Source organism: Neomonachus schauinslandi, chromosome 11 (genome assembly GCF_002201575.2).
Source record: "Neomonachus schauinslandi chromosome 11, ASM220157v2, whole genome shotgun sequence".
Classification (NCBI taxonomy): domain Eukaryota; kingdom Metazoa; phylum Chordata; class Mammalia; order Carnivora; family Phocidae; genus Neomonachus; species Neomonachus schauinslandi.
Window position 1 is genome coordinate 106,177,855 of NC_058413.1, and position 16,867 is coordinate 106,194,721.

The following is a 16,867-nucleotide window of genomic DNA, read 5'->3' on the forward strand; positions in this document are numbered from 1 at the left end:
TTTTAAAAACAAGCACAGTCTTTCATCTCTTAACATTGCTGGCCTATTTATCATCAATGTTCTCCACTTTGTTCTGGTAGAGACCACATCTGAAAAAATCTCGTAGTGGGCCCAACACTGAGCCACAGAGAAATTGTCGTTTAGGTTCTGTCAGGGAAGAGCTGTGGTCAAAGGACAGTCAAATGCTGGGACAGGTTTCCTGGAATGTGTCGCTAATTTGTAGTACCCAGGATCAAGAATTAAATATATATGTTTTTAAATTTCAAAAATAGAGACGATATTTTTGGAAGCTCAAATGCTTAAAAGATAATATGATGAGAATATAACTATTAAGTTGACTGAATAAAAATAACGAAGTTTTAATGGCATCTTCTAAAAAAATAAACATGTCTGTAATCCATGCCTTAATTTGAATATCAAATACCTAGAATTACACATAAGCTTATGCCATATTGGAGAATAATCTTGAGTTCTGCCTGTAATTCCTACCATTGTTCCTCTTCCAACAAAGACTTTAAGGGAGAGATCGGGATGTTTATACCTCCTGGCATAATACGCATGACCTAATAGAGCTGTAGGTGGAAACACTGGAGAAGTAAAGTAAAAATTATGCACTGTGGATATCGTAAAAAAGAAAAAAAGAATAAACCTTGTTGAATAGTCTTCTTAAAGGTGTTTTACAGACTAGAGTGAAACAAAGCACATTTCCTGCGCTTCTCAGTAGTTTAATATTAAATTATCGGTATAGCAAAAGAAGGATGACAAGGTTTAATTAAAATGTTCCTTGATATTTTAGACATGGAAATATTTTAATGAAAAATGCTGCCAGTTGTTTGTCAAAGCTAACATTAAAGTTTATTTTTATTAGATAGTAAGAGAATGTGGAATTAAAAACTGTCCTGGATTTTGGTTATTGATAGGTCAAATCTCTAATGCTTCTTATGGCAACAGAAATATCTACTTTAATTTTCAGTGTTTAAGATGAGGTTTTCTTAACAGCATGAGTGATTTCTTCTCTTTCCTTAGGGCATGATAATTTGTGTGTATGTTTATTTCCTTCCTCCAAGAAAAAACAATCACTTAGAGTGACTCATTCTTGTCCCACAAAAACTTCAATCTCTAATAAGTTAGCTTTAATTCTCAGAATTAAGGAATAAAGACAACAAGTCAGAAATCAAGGTAAGGACTTAAATCATCTGGGAGTGAATGATTTATTGTTTTACTTCATCAGATTTTAATGTGGTTTAATGGAATCCCATTGGTTTTTTTAGTTTTGGTTTTTTTTTTTTTTTTCTAAGAGGCTTTGTTAGATAAACTATGATCCATTCTGCTTATCTGTTTAGCTGCTGACTTCTAGTGTTGCAGTGGTACATGATTTAACAGGAGAGCAGTTTTTAGAAATAGAGTTTGTCAGCTGAGTTGCTGTAGTAGGATGTATTTCATTTGAGATTTTTCTCTCAACTGAAACTGGATGATTCCATCATCAGTAGGCAGTGCATCAAAAGAGTGTTGACTTTGTTGTGTATGTACATGACAGTTATATGAATAACTGAAACATGAGGGTACTTCTAGTCATTTCATAAAGTTAAGACTTCAAGATTAGTGTTCTTTTCAATAAGCTAGGTGATAATAATATTGGTTCTTTATGAACTAAGAGGGTTTTAATTGTGAAAGAGGTAGGTAATGTGGTACTTCACATAGGACGAATGAATATATATGGTGAAGACCGAAATCACATTCAGTTATGTTGTTTTTTTTAAAAAAAAAAAAAATTTATTTATTTGTGAGAGAGAGCGAGAGAGAGCATGAGCGGGGGGAGGGGCAGAGGGAGAGGGAGAGAATCTCAAGCCGACTCCCCGCTGATCTGCAATCCCTGGACCCTGAGATCATGACCTGAGCTGAAGTTGGATCCTTAACAGACTGAGCCACCCAGGGGCCCTGGAACCGAGCTGGAGCTCTCAGGATGGACGGGAAACACATGTCCATTCCTCTTGCCTCTGACCTTGGTAGTGTGGCTGTCCTTTAGACCAGGCCAGGAGCTAAATCCCCACATCTGACCCAGAGCTCGGAGAAGCTGAGAGAAGACGGAGTGGTTGGGGGCGGAGGGGGCAGTTGCAGACCCGGCTACTGTGCTATGTAAGAGGAAAGTGGACAGTGTAGGCTCTAAAATGGCGCGACTTCATGTCTCCTGTAAGAATTTCTCCCTTCGCCCACCCTAACCAGAAACACGCAGAAAAGGGAAGTCTGGTAAATGTCTGTCAGAGTAGTCGGATTGACAGTAACCACAACCCGGGTGTTTTTACCTTGGCACGTCTCCTTAAGACGTATTTAATTTCCAAAGAAAATAACAAAGAAGTCATGCTTCTAACATAACACGGCTGTCCCACTTACAACCAAAAACATGCTAACCCTTTCCCCAGAGAGAATACAGCTACTTTTAACGTTGATGGTAGATGGTAAAGAGATGAGAGAGGGAAAGAGAAGAAACAGTTCTGGCTAATATTTAAATGTATATTCACATATGTATTCGTATCAAAGTAGTGAAGAGGTATTGTAACTGTCATGAACCTGGTTCTGTGGCTTTAGCTGGCATTTGTAACTGCTGTCCTTGCTGCCCGCTCCATGTGCCTTTTGCCCACAGCAGCACCGTAGCTGCTGCTCATGGTTCCTTGCCTGGTGGGGTGGACCCGAACCTTCATTTACTAGTGGTCCTGCCTTAATTGGAGTTGTTGTCATTTATCACTGACTTTAGTCCTAGGCCATGAGAATACTAAGAGGTGCCCTAAAAGGTGTCCTACATTCAAGTTGCACGTCCCCTTGCCTGTGTTAGGTGGCACCAGCCCGGTGTGCCCTAGTCAGAATCAGCTGCTCCAGCCAGCATAGGGACCCCCTTCTTTGCCTTTTGCTTTAGTTAAAGGACTGAGGAGCCAGAGCAGTCCGGTGGCCGTCTCCGTGTCAAGTGCAGTGAGTCATTGTTGTGTCCCTTGGAAGAAGGATTCCTCCCTTCAGGACTAAGACCTGTACACCAGTAGGGCCTAAAGTCACAGGGATGGGACGCAGAAGTTTTGCTAGTGTATCAGACGCAGTAATGAGATGGGTCACTGCTATTTTCCCCTAGCTTCCTAGACCTGTGAATCCTGCCAGTGGGAGGGAGAGTGTCCCAGTTTGGATGTTGATTTAGAGCCCACGGTTCATCCTGAAGGACATTGGCCTAGCCCCAGCAGGTGGCACCCAGCATTTCTCATTAAGTCTAGAAAAGGCCAGCTTATTGTTCTGGTCAGCTAGCTGCCTCAGGATGATGGGGAGCATGATAAATCAAATGGGGCTGGACCATTGCCTGGTGATCGTCGTTGCATGATGAGTGCAGTGGGCCTGGACCTGTGAATTCAGTGGGCATGGACCCATGGCCACATTGTGTTTGCCGTGAAATTGCTTCCTTGGTCAGAGGAATGTGTGTGATACCTTGATGACAGAAGTCCAGAGATGGTGGTTTTGGCAAAAGTATTGCATGCAAGGAAGGAAATCCATCCATATCCAGGGCAGGTGTCTATTCCAGTCAGAACAGGGTGCTTCTCCTTCCGTGACGGAAGCAGTCCGTGTACCCAACCTGTCCCCAGAGAGCTGGCGATCCTCGTAAGGAGTGCTGCTCTATCAGGGGCTCAGTGTGGTCTCTCTCGTTGGCAGTTCGGTATTCAGCAATGGCTACGGCCAGAGCAGCTTTGATAAGTGGAAGATCATGTGGCTGAGCCCCCACATAATTTCTGTCCCCGCCTGGCCACCCTGTTCCTAACCTCATTTGGACAAAGGTAGCAGGCTAGTGCCGTAAGTGTTTCACCAGCACCACAGATGTCTTCGTGCCCTGTATCAGTTTGGAGAGATCCGTCCCCATATCTCTTCCCCAGACCTCCTAGCTGCTAATTCTCTGATTGTGTTCTGTCCAAGTCCCTGACCATCCAACCAAACCATTAGCCATTGTTCGCGAATAAGTTTAGACCTGTAGCTCTGGCTGCCTCTCCTTCCAGGCAAAACGAACAACAGGTGCACTGCTCAGAATTCTTACTGGGGGGATTTCCTTCCACCGCTGTCCTTCTGGGCCATCCCAGTGTGGAGCCCGGGTCCTGCAGCCGTGCGCTTGTGGCTGGGGCCTATGGACCACGCAGAACCATATGTTTACTTTAAACATGCGAATGTATGACCTACATGTAAATTTTTATAGTTTGTTTGTTTGTTTGTTTGTTTGAGATCTAGGATCTGACCAGGGTTTATACGTTGTATTTGGTTATTGTGTCCCCAGAGTGTTAGACTCCCCAAGACTACCCGCACTTCTGACACCAGCTGCAAGTTCAGGGATCCCTAAGGCCACCCTTGGGGAATTCACCAAAAGCTGTTACACTCACAGTTAAGGTTTATTACAGTGCAGGAATACAGATAGAAAGTCAGCCAAGGGAAGAGGCGCATGGCACTGAGCCTGGGAGGTTCCAAGCGTGAAGTTTCCATTTGTCCTCTCCCAGCGAGTGGTGGACAGCACTCACTTCTCCCAGCAGTGATGTGTGAAAGATACTCAGAGTATTGCCAACTAGGGAAGCTCACCCGAGCTTTAGCGTGCAGGGTTTTTGTTGGGGTTTGGTCCTATAGAAATGGTTTATTGCCTGTGAGGATGACCTGAGGTGGAGCTGATGCCGTGTGGCCCAAGCCTGCACCATAAATCACATCGTTAGCATAGACTCTGTGGTGTGACCCAGGGCCCCCAGGTCAACAGAGCCACTCTTAACAGGCAGGACATTCCAGGGGTTTCAAGATTTCCTTCTAAGGGCAGAAGGCAAGGGCCAGGCCTTTCTTTGGGCAATGTTAATTTTTTATTTAACAACTTTCTTGAGATATGATTCATGTGGCCTACAATTCACCCATTTAAAGTAAACAATTCAGTGGTTTTTAGCATATTTACAGACATGTGTAACCATCGCCACAGTTGATTTTAGAACATTCTTATCATCTCACGAAGGAACCCCGTAGCCTTTAGCTGTCACCCACTAACCCTTTCAGCCCCCTTCCATCCCCACCCTGAACAGCCACAGATCTATTTTCTGTCTCTGCAGATTTCCCGGATTTGGATATTTCATGTATAGTATCGTGATTTTCTGTGACTGGTGTCTTGCACGTAGCGTGATGTTTTTACAGTCCCTGTTGTAGCAGGTGTGAGCGCTTCCTTTCTGTTTTGTAGCCTCCTGTTACTCTGTTGGACAGATTTTACACATGTTGTCTATCTGTTCATCAGTCGATGGCCATTTGGACTGTGTCTGTCTTTTGGCTGTTATGAATAATAATGCTGCTGTGAAGATTTATGTAAAGTTTTTGTTAGACATATGTTTTCATTTCTCTTAGGTATGTATCTGGAAGTGGGATTATCGGGTCATACGGTTATCCATATGTTTAATTATTTATTAGTTTATATTTGTTTGAGGAACTACTAGACTGTTTTCCAAAGAAACTGTACCATCTCGTATTCCCACCAACAGTGTGTGAAGGTTCTGATTTCTCCGCATCCTTGCCAACACTTGTTAGTACCTGACTCTTGGATTCCAGCCGTCTCGTGAGCCTCAAGCGGTAACTTCACTGTAGTTTTGATTTGCAGTTTCCTGTGCTGATCGGCCATTACTGTACCTTCCTTGGGGAAATGTCTGCTCAGAACCTTTGCCTAATTTTGGATCAGGTTGCTCGGTTTCTGTTTTTCTGTTTTTTTGCTATTGTTGAGTTGTAGACGTTCTTCATATACTTTGGGTATATATTTTGGATATACGATTTGCAGAGATTTCCTCCAATCTCTGGGTTGCCTTTTCACTCTGTTGACAGTGTCCCTTGGTGCAACGGTTTTTTATAAGTTTGATGAAGTCCAGCTTATCTTTTTTTTCTTTGTTGTCTGTGCTTTTGTTGTCATAACCAAGAAATCATTACCAAATTTAATGTCAGGAGGCTTTTCCTCTATGATTTTTTCCCAAGAGTTTGAGAGTTTTAGTTCTTTTTTTTTTTAAAGATTTTATTTATTTATCTGAGACAGAGAGAATGAGAGAGACAGAGAGCATGAGAGGGGGGAGGGTCAGAGGGAGAAGCAGACTCCCCGCTGAGCAGGGAGCCCGATGCGGGACTCGATCCAGGGACTCCAGGATCATGACCTGAGCCGAAGGCAGTCGCTTAACCAACTGAGCCACCCAGGCGCCCTAGAGTTTTAGTTCTTAAGTTTAGGTCTGTGACCTGTTTTGAGTTAATTTTTATATATGGTATAAATTAAGGGTCCAACTTTTTTTTTTTTTTTTGGCATGTGAATATCCAGTTTTCCCAGCACCATTTGTTTAAGAGACTGTCATTTCCCCTTTCAATGGTCTTGGCACCCTTGATGAGAATATTTTGAGCATATATGAGAGGGCTTATTTCTAGGCTCTCTCTTCTATTCCATTAGTCTGTTACACTGTTTTGGTTGCTGTAGCTTTGCGGTAAGTTTTAAAATCAAGAAGTGTGAGACCTCTACCTTTGTTCATTTTCAGGATTATTTTGTCTCTTTGTAGTCCCTTGAGGTCCATCCCATATGAATTTTAAGATGGGTTTTTCTATTTTTGCAGAAAACATTATTGGGATTTTGATAGGCTTTGTGTTGAATCTATCTATAGATCGCTTTTGGTGATGCTCCTTTCTTTGATGTTTTTTAGTGTCATAATTATTTTATCACATTTTTCTGACTTGTTTGAAAAAGAGATTTTCAGAGTTTTAAAATATGATGTATGAACTCCAGCTTATACCATCCCATCAGCTTTCTTTAGGAGTATGTCTAAATGATGAGAGTCTTATTTTCATACCCCTCTTTTCTTTCTTCACCTCCTTTCCGCCAGCAAATGTTTTGCTTTTCCACTTCGTAGACTCAGTTCTCCACTTTCTGTTAACATTCTGTCTGCTGAAAATTTTTTGTTGTCAAGTATAGGAAGGTGGTGGCGTGAAGGTCACAGAAGATGTGTACACGATTTATAAATTAAAAGCATTTTGGATCAAAGCCCAAATAGAAGATAATGGGAAAAATTCAAATAATTAGAGGGCATAGGAGGAGGGAATTGTAGTTATGTTGAAAATTCAATTTTGTATTGTGTTGAAGAATTATGCAGATTTAAGAGACAAGACTGTACTCTATTTAATTCAAAACTATGAATAAATCAGAGAAGTTTGGCAACATCCATGGAGCATAGATTTAAAGAACAGAAGTACTGTCTTCTATATACAAAGGATTTGATTTGAATTGAACATATTCCCTGATCACTTATGATAAGTCAATCAGAGAAAGACGTGTTTTTTTTTTTTTTTTTTTAAGATTTTATTTATTTGAGAGAGAGAGAGAGAGCACGAGCAGGGGGAGGGGCAGAGGGAGAGAGAGAAGCAGACTCTCCGCTGAGCAGGGAGCCCACTGTGGGACTCGGGATCATGACCTGAGCCGAAGGCAGACGCTTAACTGACTGAGCCACCCAGGTGCCCCATGAGCTGGTTTTTAATAATGGTGCTTTATAGCAATATATCATATGTGGTACACGTACATGTGGAAGTATGTATTCTGCTCCTACTAATACACGTCAGCAGAGAGAAGGACCTACTCGAAGTCTGTGTTCTCTCTGATTAGTACCTTCACTCAGTTGGGTGTATTTATTCTAGGTGAAATTTAAGGTCTCCTCTCATATTCTGTGCTGCTTCATAGACTATATTTAAAATACACCCTGCCTGTCTTTTAAAGATGGATTTCTTAAGTGAGAGAGGCTCACTGTATGTCATACACTCTTCATTTTTACAGTCAGATAACCTGCGTTGGATTCCTACTTCTGTCTCTTACTAGCTGTGTGATTTTGATGAAGTTTTTAGTCTCTCTTAAGCCTCGTTTTTTAAATCTTACAAGTGAGGATGACAGTTCCTATGTTGTAGGGATGTTTGGATGAGACAGTACTTAAGGTTTCTGTTAGTACCTAGCACATGATTGGTCACTCTGAAAATAATTAGTGACTAGTTCTGATATTTTTCAAAATGTAATATCTTGTAGTTGAGATCAAGGTCTGAAGTTAAAATAATTGTAAATCAGGGCAGTTCACATAAATGAACCTGCAAGAATAGAGAGATATATTGCAAGAATTAATATGGAGAAAAAGTAGAAGATAAAAAATAAATTCTAGTATAGACAAGGAAGCTAATGTGCTCGGAGAGACTCCTTACTACTAATAGTTCATACCTAGTTTCTGATTTTTACCTGGTTCTATCAATAATGACATTTTAGAAATCTTGTTTACATTCTATTTTATTTTATTTATTTATTTTTTAGCTTTCTTAAGGTGGTGTTGATTTTATTGATTTGAGGCCTTTCTTGTTTTCTGATGGTGCTAAGTTCTCCCTCCCAGTACTGCTTTAGCAACATCCCACAGATTCACCTGTATTTTATTGCACTTCAAAATACTTTCTGATTTTCTTATTTATTTATTTGATAGATACATGGGTTATTTGGAACTGGGCTATTTAATTTCCAAATACTTGGCAATTTTCCATATGTGTTTCTGCTGGGATTTCTAATTTAATTCCGTTGTGCTCAGTGCATACACTTTATGTTACCTGAATCCTTTTAAATTTATTAGGACTTGCGTCATGACCATGAATGTCATCTCTTGGTAAATGTTCTCTCTGCACTTGAGAAGAATGTGTATTCTGTTGATGTTGGAGAGACTTTCTGTCAGTGTCAGGTTTCAAACTGGTTCATAGGTTGTTCAGGTCTTCAATATGCCTATTGATTTTCTCCTTGTTCTATCAATTATTGAAAGAGGGGTATTTATTTATTTATTTTTTTAAAGATTTTATTTATTTATTTGACAGAGAGAGACATAGCGAGAGCAGGAACACAAGCAGGGGGAGTGGGAGAGGGAGAAGCAGGCTTCCCGCAGAGCAGGGAGCCGGATGTGGGACTCGATCCCAGGACCCTGGGATCATGACCTGAGCCGAAGGCAGACGCTTAACGACTGAGCCACCCAGGCGCCCGAAAGAGGGGTATTTAAATCTCTGGCTACATTTGTGGATTTGTGTTTTTCTTCTGCAGTTCTTTTTTAAAGATTTTATTTATTTGTTCATGAGAGACAGAGAGAGAGAGAGAGAGAGGCAGAGGGAGAAGCAGGCTCCCAAGGAGCAGGGAGCCCGATGCGGGACTCGATCCCAGGACCCTGGGATCATGACCTGAGCCGAAGGCAGACGCTTAACCATCTGAGCCACCCAGGCACCCTCTTCTGCAGTTCTATCAGGTTTTTGCTTCATATATTTTGAAACTCAGTAATTAGGTGTATAAATTTCAATATTGTTATGTCCTCTTGATGGTGTAACCCTTTTATCATTGTGAAATGACCTTTTATCTCCTTCAATATTCTTTGCTTTGAATTCTACTTTTTCTGACATAAATTCAGCCATTCTAGCTCTTTTCAAATCTTTCTACATGTCTGATAAAATCCAAGCATCTTGCTATTGCTTTGTATTTGATGATAAAAAAGACAGTTCTCTTTTGGTACTTAGTAGACTTAATAGTACTTAGAACTTAGTCTAATGGAAGAAAAACCCAGTTAATGAGAAGTTATGATAAAGTGTGGTCATCGTGAAACTGATGGGAGTACAGTACCAGTGGATCTTGGAAGATCCAGGAAAGTTCTTTTTTGGAGGTAACAACTAAATCGAAGCCTCAGATTGAAAAAGGAGTGGGAGTAGATTGGCACAGTTGGGGGCAGAATTGGTCGGAGAGCAGTGTGTTGTGAAGCCTGAAGGTAGCAGTGTTTTGGGGGACTGAAAATAGGATGATGACCAGCGCCTAAAGTTAGGGATGTAATCACATGTGACCAGAAAGGTCACCAATGCCAGATTGTGAAGATTGTAATAGTAATGGTGGCTCAACTTTTGTGAGTGCTTCCTGTGTGCCAGGCATGTGTTGTGAGGATTAAGCAAGATAACCTATTAGGTAGATAGTATTGTTACAACCATTGTGAGATGAGGAAATGAAGTGTGCAGGGAGCACAGAGAGTTTAAATAACTTGCCCAAGGCTAAGACAGACAGGAGCTAGCACTTCACCACAGTCACTCTGACTCTATAGAGAGTCCCAGCTTTTAACCATTATGCTTGTCTGTTTCTATGATTTTGAAGGCAAAACAGAGCCTGAACTTGATCCTGTTCACAATGTGGAGTTCTCTGAGGACATAAATAAAAAAGTAAATAAAATTTGTGTTTTAAAAGCATCACCGTGGCTACAGTTGATGTTTGGGGAGGTGCGGAGAAGCCGCCCGGAGATAGAGTTGAAAAATGTTTATGTTCTCTATGAAGCATATGCTGATTTTAAAATGAAAGAAGTTCTTAACTTCTCCGTAGTTCAGTTTCCTCATCTAGTAAATGGAAACGATAACGGTCTCATTCTCGCGGGGAAGTATAAAACAATCACATTGCATAAAATTTTACGTGGTAGATACACGGTAAACTGGAGCTGGGATGATGATGATGTTGATGAGGACTGATTAACCTTGAAAATCAAGCTTAAATTTTTAATCATGTTTTTCTTCTTTTTTTTTTAATTTAAAAGTTTTACTGTAGAACTTACAGATAGGACTTCAGTAGCTACAGTACAATAAAATGTTAACCACTGCCTTCTCCCCACTACTGTTATTTTGGTTTTTCAGTTTATGGGAAAAACAGATGGAGACTATTACACTCTCGATGACCTGTTTGTCTCCAAAGCAGCTGAGAAAGAACGTTCTGGTAAAGAGGAAGAGAACCAGAGGAGGAAAGCAATTGCCGAGCACCAGAGTCTGGCTGCACACATGGAAAGATGTCTGTATTGTTTGGACAGCTCTCAGTTTCCCAAGCACCTCATTGTTGCCATAGGTGTTAAGGTAAGAAATAGAACATTTATTGCCCTGAGGAAGTGATGTAGTGCTTTGTGCAGATTTGCCTCTTTCTTGAGACGCTTAGAGGATTCCAGTCTGTCTTCTTTTCTTATTCTGTGTTTCAAATATTTTTCTTTTCTAACTTCCCATGATTCTTAGAATCTTTTTTAGAGCGAGTGTAAATATTTAGGTGACATGAAGCTCACATTTTGTGCGATTCTGCCTGTTAGAGAAGCAAAATTGGGAAGTGCTTGAGGCTCTGAACTCTGGAGCCGGCCCAGTTGGACTCAGCTTCTGGCTCTGCCCTTTACCAGCTGTGTGACCTTATTTTCATGGTCGGCACTTGATACTTAGTATTAAAATCACTTCAGAAATACTCAGGCTAAAGTGGTTTCTGCTTCTTTCCTTACTTTCTCAAAGAACCTATTTGTTTCTTCATAGAATATCTCATAATTCAAAAAATTTTACTGTATTTTACTCACTTATTGAGTCCCTCTCCTAATAGTCTGTAAGTTCTATGAAGAACAGAAAGTAAGTCTTAGTCATCATTGTACACGAAGCATGTAGCCCGTTGTTTACCAAACATATATCCCATTGTATACCAAGAATATGTGTTTGTAGTCACTTCAGGAAATATTTGGCGACTTACACTTAAATATAAGTAAATAATTATTGTGTACCTGATACATACGAGACCCTTATTAGTAACTGGAGAAAAGTAGACTCAGATGTACTTTTGGAGCTTGTGTTGTAGTAAAATAGGGCAGAGAATAAAGTAATAATTGTCCTAACTGAAGAAAAGTGTTGTCCTAAAGCAAATAAAGCGTGGAAATGGGGTAAAATGATGGGACTTTTTTTTTTTTTTAAAGATTTTATTTATTTATTTGACAGAGAGAGACACAGCGAGAGAGGGAACACAAGCAGGGGGAGTGGGAGAGGGAGAAGCAGGCTTCCTGCTGAGCAGGGAGCCCACTGTGGGGCTCGATCCCAGGACCCTGGGATCATGACCTGAGCTGAAGGCAGACGCTTAACAACTGAGCCACCCAGGGGCCCCTTAAATTATTATTTTATTATTTTTATTATTATTTTTTTTATTAAAATATTTACTTATTTTAGACAGTGTGGGGGAAGGGGCAGAGGGAGAAGAGAATCTCAAGCAGATGCCACACTGAGTGCAGAGCCCGACGTGAGGCTTGATCCCAGGACCCTGGGATCATGACCTGAGCCGAAGGCAGATACTTAATGACTGAGCCACCCAGGTGCCCCAAAATGATGGGACTTTTTGAGACAGTGGTCAGAAGGCCCCTTTGAGGAAGTATTTTAGTAAAGCTATGAAAGGTAGAAGGAGCAAGCAACATGAAGATCGGAATGACTCCTGTTTCAGGTCGGGGCATCAGTGAGTGAGGAGCCCTGAGGAGAGCATGCGCTTGGCATTCACCGAGCGGGGAGGCCAGGGTAGCTGGAGTGGAGTGGGAGAGGAAGTTGAATGAATGAGTGCTAGTTCAGGAACTGATAGTTTGGGCACCGTACATATGCGTGTTTATTTATTAATTTGTTTCTCACATGCATGTGACATACACCTTATGTATCCAATGAACTGGCGTTGGTGTTTCCATTCCAACTCTAGTCTTTAATATTTGTAGGTTGTTAAGACTGTTGACTTATCAGTTTATATTTTGGTTTCTTTATTTCCTTACCCTTCTTCTGCTTCTTTCTTTCCTTCCAAACTTTACCAAAACGGTAAATGTAAAACTCCCATTTAAAATTTATTCAATTAAAAAAAACCCCACCATAACCAGTTACTTGTATTAATTTGTCTGAATTATTTCCCAGACTTTTACATAAACAGTAAAATTTTTGTAGTTATGACATTATACATATTTCATTCCTCTTTAGTCTGATCCCCATCTTTAAAAAGTGGGGGAACAGATCAAACATAAAGTGACACTTAAATGTTTCCTACGTACTTGAGGGGAAGTTTGGAGTTTTTCCAGTGGGTTCTTCATGTCCCCGGTGCTGGGAACGGGCTGCGTCCAGGGAGGCACGCAGGAGCCGAGTGCACGGACCTGCTGTTGGCTTCCTGCTGGGTAGGCTGCTGGGTAGGCTGCATCCCAGCGTAGGCATTTTTCAGTCCACTTGTGAAAGCAGACGGCTGGCCAGTGAACAGACATTTTCTGTTTCTTACAGCCTGCCTTTCCCTGTTTTCCTTGGTGGTCCTCTTCTGCAGTGGGGTAACCCACACTTTCCAAGCAGTCTTGTCTAATGGTATTAAATCCTTCTCTTTGCCTGTAACTTCCCAAGAGTTGGCTGATCTGTTTGTTCCCTTGTGGACTTGTCTTTGCACTTTGGTTTCATTTAAAAAGCCACTTGAGCCTCTCCTTTGCCCACCTATGCTTTATTGTGCTACCTTTGCTCTAGAAACTACCATCGACGTTCAGCCTTTGTCTTGGAATATTTTAATGTAGAAATATTGATTAGAAGGAATTTCTTCTGTGTCCTGCAATATCTGACTAATGGGTCAGTTAATTCATCTGAATAGACAAGAACGAATTATTCCTTTTAGTTACTACCTAAGTTAATCATATATGATTTTGAGTTTCTAAGGAATTACTTTGCCATTTAGTTGAAACAATAAATAGTATTTCAAAGCAATTCAGTAATTCTCCATCACCCTGAATTTCTGATATTTAAAATTGATGTCTTCAAAGCAGATATATTAATGAAGCTGTATTAGTACTCATTAGAGTCACAGAGTTAGAAATAACTTGTGATCATCAGCTGTCCCTCCCTTCTCCCTCCGTTTTTAAAAATAAAAGTCTTCTTCCACCTTGTCTTAACACTGTGCTTTACTTTTTTTTTTAATTTTATTATGTTATGTTAGTCACCATACAGTACATCATTAGTTTTTGATGTAGTGTTCCATGATTCATTGTTTGCGTATAACACCCAGTGCTCCATTCAGTACGTGCCCTCCTTAATACCCATCATCGGGCTAACCTATCCCCCACCCACCTCCCCTCTAGAACCCTCAGTTTGTTTCTCGGAGTCCATAGTCTCTCATGGTTTGTCTCCCCCTCTGATTACCCCCCCCCATTTTTCCCTTCCTTCTCCTAATGCCCTTCATGCTATTCCTTATGTTCCACAAATAAGTGAAACCATATGATAATTGACTTTCTCTGCTTGACTTATTTCACTTAGCAGAATCTCCTCCAGTCCCATCCATGTGGATGTAAAAGTTGGGTATTCATCCTTTCTGATGGCTGAGTAATATTCCATTGTATATATGGACCACATCTTCTTTATCCATTCATCTGTTGAAGGGCATCTCGGCTCTTTCCACAGTTTGGCTATTGTGGACATTGCTGCTATGAACATTGGGGTGCATATGACCCTTCCTTTCACTGCATCTGTGTCTTTGGGGTAAATACCCAGGAGTGCAATTGCTGAGTCATAGAGTAGCTCTATTTTTAATTTTTTGAGGAACTTCACAGTGTTTTCCAAAGTGGCTGCACCAATTGCATTCCCACCAACAGTGTAAGAGGGTTCCCCTTTCTCCACAACCTCTCCAACATTTGTTGTTTCTTGCCTTGTTAATTTTTGCCATTCTATCTGGTATAAGGTGGTATCTCAGTGTGGTTTTGATTTGAATTTCCCTGATGGCTAATGATGATGAACATTTTTTCATGTGTCTGTTAGCCATTTGTGTGTCTTCTTTGGAGAAGTGTCTGTTCCTGTCTTCTGCCCATTTTTTGACTTGATTATTTGTTTTTTGGGTGTAAGCTTTGTTTTTTAGGATAGTTTTAGATTCACAGAAAAATTAAAAAGACAGTACAGAGTTCCATATACACCGTGTCCAGTTTCTTCTATTATTAACATCTGACAGTAGTAAGCAATTTACAAGTTGTAAATTTGGTACAATTAATGAATCAGTACTGATGTTTTTAACTTTGAATGTGGTTATGATTTTACTGTAAATTTAGGTTAATTTCCGTATCCACTCCTACTTTGTCCTCTCTCAGCAAAGCTTTAAAATTTTGCGTTATTTTGTTAAATAATATTGTCTGCCATACAAAATATTTCTAGCCGGGGCGCCTGGGTGGCTCAGTCGTTAAGCATCTGCCTTCTGCTCAGGTCATGATCCCAGAGTCCTGGGATCAAGCCCCGCATCGGGCTCCCTGCTCGGCGGGAAGCCTGCGTCTCCCTCTCCCACTCTCCCTGCTTGTGTTCCCTCTCTCGCTGTGTCTCTCTCTGTCAAATAAATAAAATCTTTGAAAAAAAAAAAAAAATTTCTAGCAAAACCTAACAAAAAAATAATAGAAAATAAGACCAAGCCCCTTTGCAGAATATTATTTATGTTCCTTGTGAACACTGCTCACTACATACATACTAATTGACCTTTTTTAAAAAGACAGTTTGTGTATAGTGAAAAAAATAGCACCAATTTGAAGGTAATACATGTATTTAAATAGAACTTAACCAAAGCAGTAAAGCTCTACAGAGCACATTTCCTTTCTCTCTCAGTTGGGTTAATTCTCTGCTCGGCCAATGAGAGAAGGACTCTCTGATAAATAGGCACCAGTTAGACTTCTCTATCATTACCAACTCATGTATTTTTTCATTCTTGCCAAAAATTGTGTTGTTTCAAGAAGCAAAAAGCTTTCTCAGAATAAGGAAAAAGTGTCATTCATTTTGCCCTTGGGTAAGCTCAATCTCAGATATACATATAACAGTTAAAATTGAGACTTGTGCTGTAAATTTGCAGTTTATTAAAATCTATCTTCATGGCCTTTACAAGTTTTAGAAAAACATCAGGTATCTTTAAGAACGTTGAACTGAAATACATTGCTTGTAAACAAGTAAACCTTATTAGACGTTAGCCATGTTTCCCGTGGGTCATTTGTCACAGTGGAGAGTAAATACAGTAACATTTCACTTTGCAATCTTTTCCCCGTAGGTCTGTTTGTGTTTACCCAACTTCCGATCTCTCACCGAGGGGCACTGCCTGATAGTCCCTTTGCAACACCACCGAGCGGCCACCTTCCTGGATGAGGACGTCTGGGAGGAGATTCAGGTCAGCGTGCTCATGCTCATCCTTGTAATGCTCATGAGCAGTCTTAAGACTATCGTTACACATCCCAGTGGGTTTTTATACCTTTGTCCAGTGATCTTACTTTCTGAACTTACACAGTTGTACACATTTTCCTAGTTGTGTATACCTGTGGATCGTGGTGTTTTCACCACTCACTGCCTTTTCATTTTATTTCCCTGCTGTACTCCATGTTTTGAAAGCTTTTCTAGAAATTTTGTTAATTGAAATTAATTGATGTATAACACACTAGTTTCAGGTGTACAACTGAAAGTTTTTGTGCACTAAATAAACTGTGACAAAGTAATAATTATTTTTACTTAAAAATATCAGTGTAAGATTTCTAGTCCATGCTTTTGTGGAACATGAGATGATGATTCTTAACACAGTAAGCTAATAGATTATAGCCAAAAGGAAAGATATTTTCAGATAATAAAAATAAATTTTGGAAGTTAGAGGTTCATATCCAGCAGTTGCCATATTTTCCTATGATGGAATTGGCCTCTGTTGTTGTGATTTTGCCTTTATTTCTATACTTTTCCCTTTATAACCTGGCCCAGCTTTTGAATTCAAGGATTTCGTGTGTGTGTGTGTGTGTGTGTGTGTGAGTGTGTGTGTGTGTGTGGCTGATTCTGTAAGAAACTGAAAGGCACAACATGGGTGAAATTGCTCCTGAATTATCTCAAGACCTCATAATGACCAAAAAAGAAAAGAAAGAAAGCTCTTGTTTTCCTAATACTTGAAATTGAGTAGGGGTTACAGGGAACCCTAGTTAGAAAATGTGAAAATTGTAAGACTTCAGAAGAGACTGTATACTTAGTCTTTGTATCATGCTGACAAAGATGCTGAAAGAGGAAATAT

The 16,867-nt window shown here is 40.3% G+C and overlaps 1 protein-coding gene across 1 annotated transcript in view; it reads left to right on the top strand.

The window, feature by feature from the left end:
* Nucleotides 1-16,867, top strand: part of CWF19L2 (CWF19 like cell cycle control factor 2) — a 121,475-nt gene that overhangs the window by 87,302 nt on the left and 17,306 nt on the right. Inside the window, 2 exon segments of the mRNA XM_044919343.1 lie at nucleotides 10,714-10,926; nucleotides 15,875-15,991. Of these exon segments, the coding sequence (XP_044775278.1) occupies nucleotides 10,714-10,926; nucleotides 15,875-15,991 (330 nt within the window).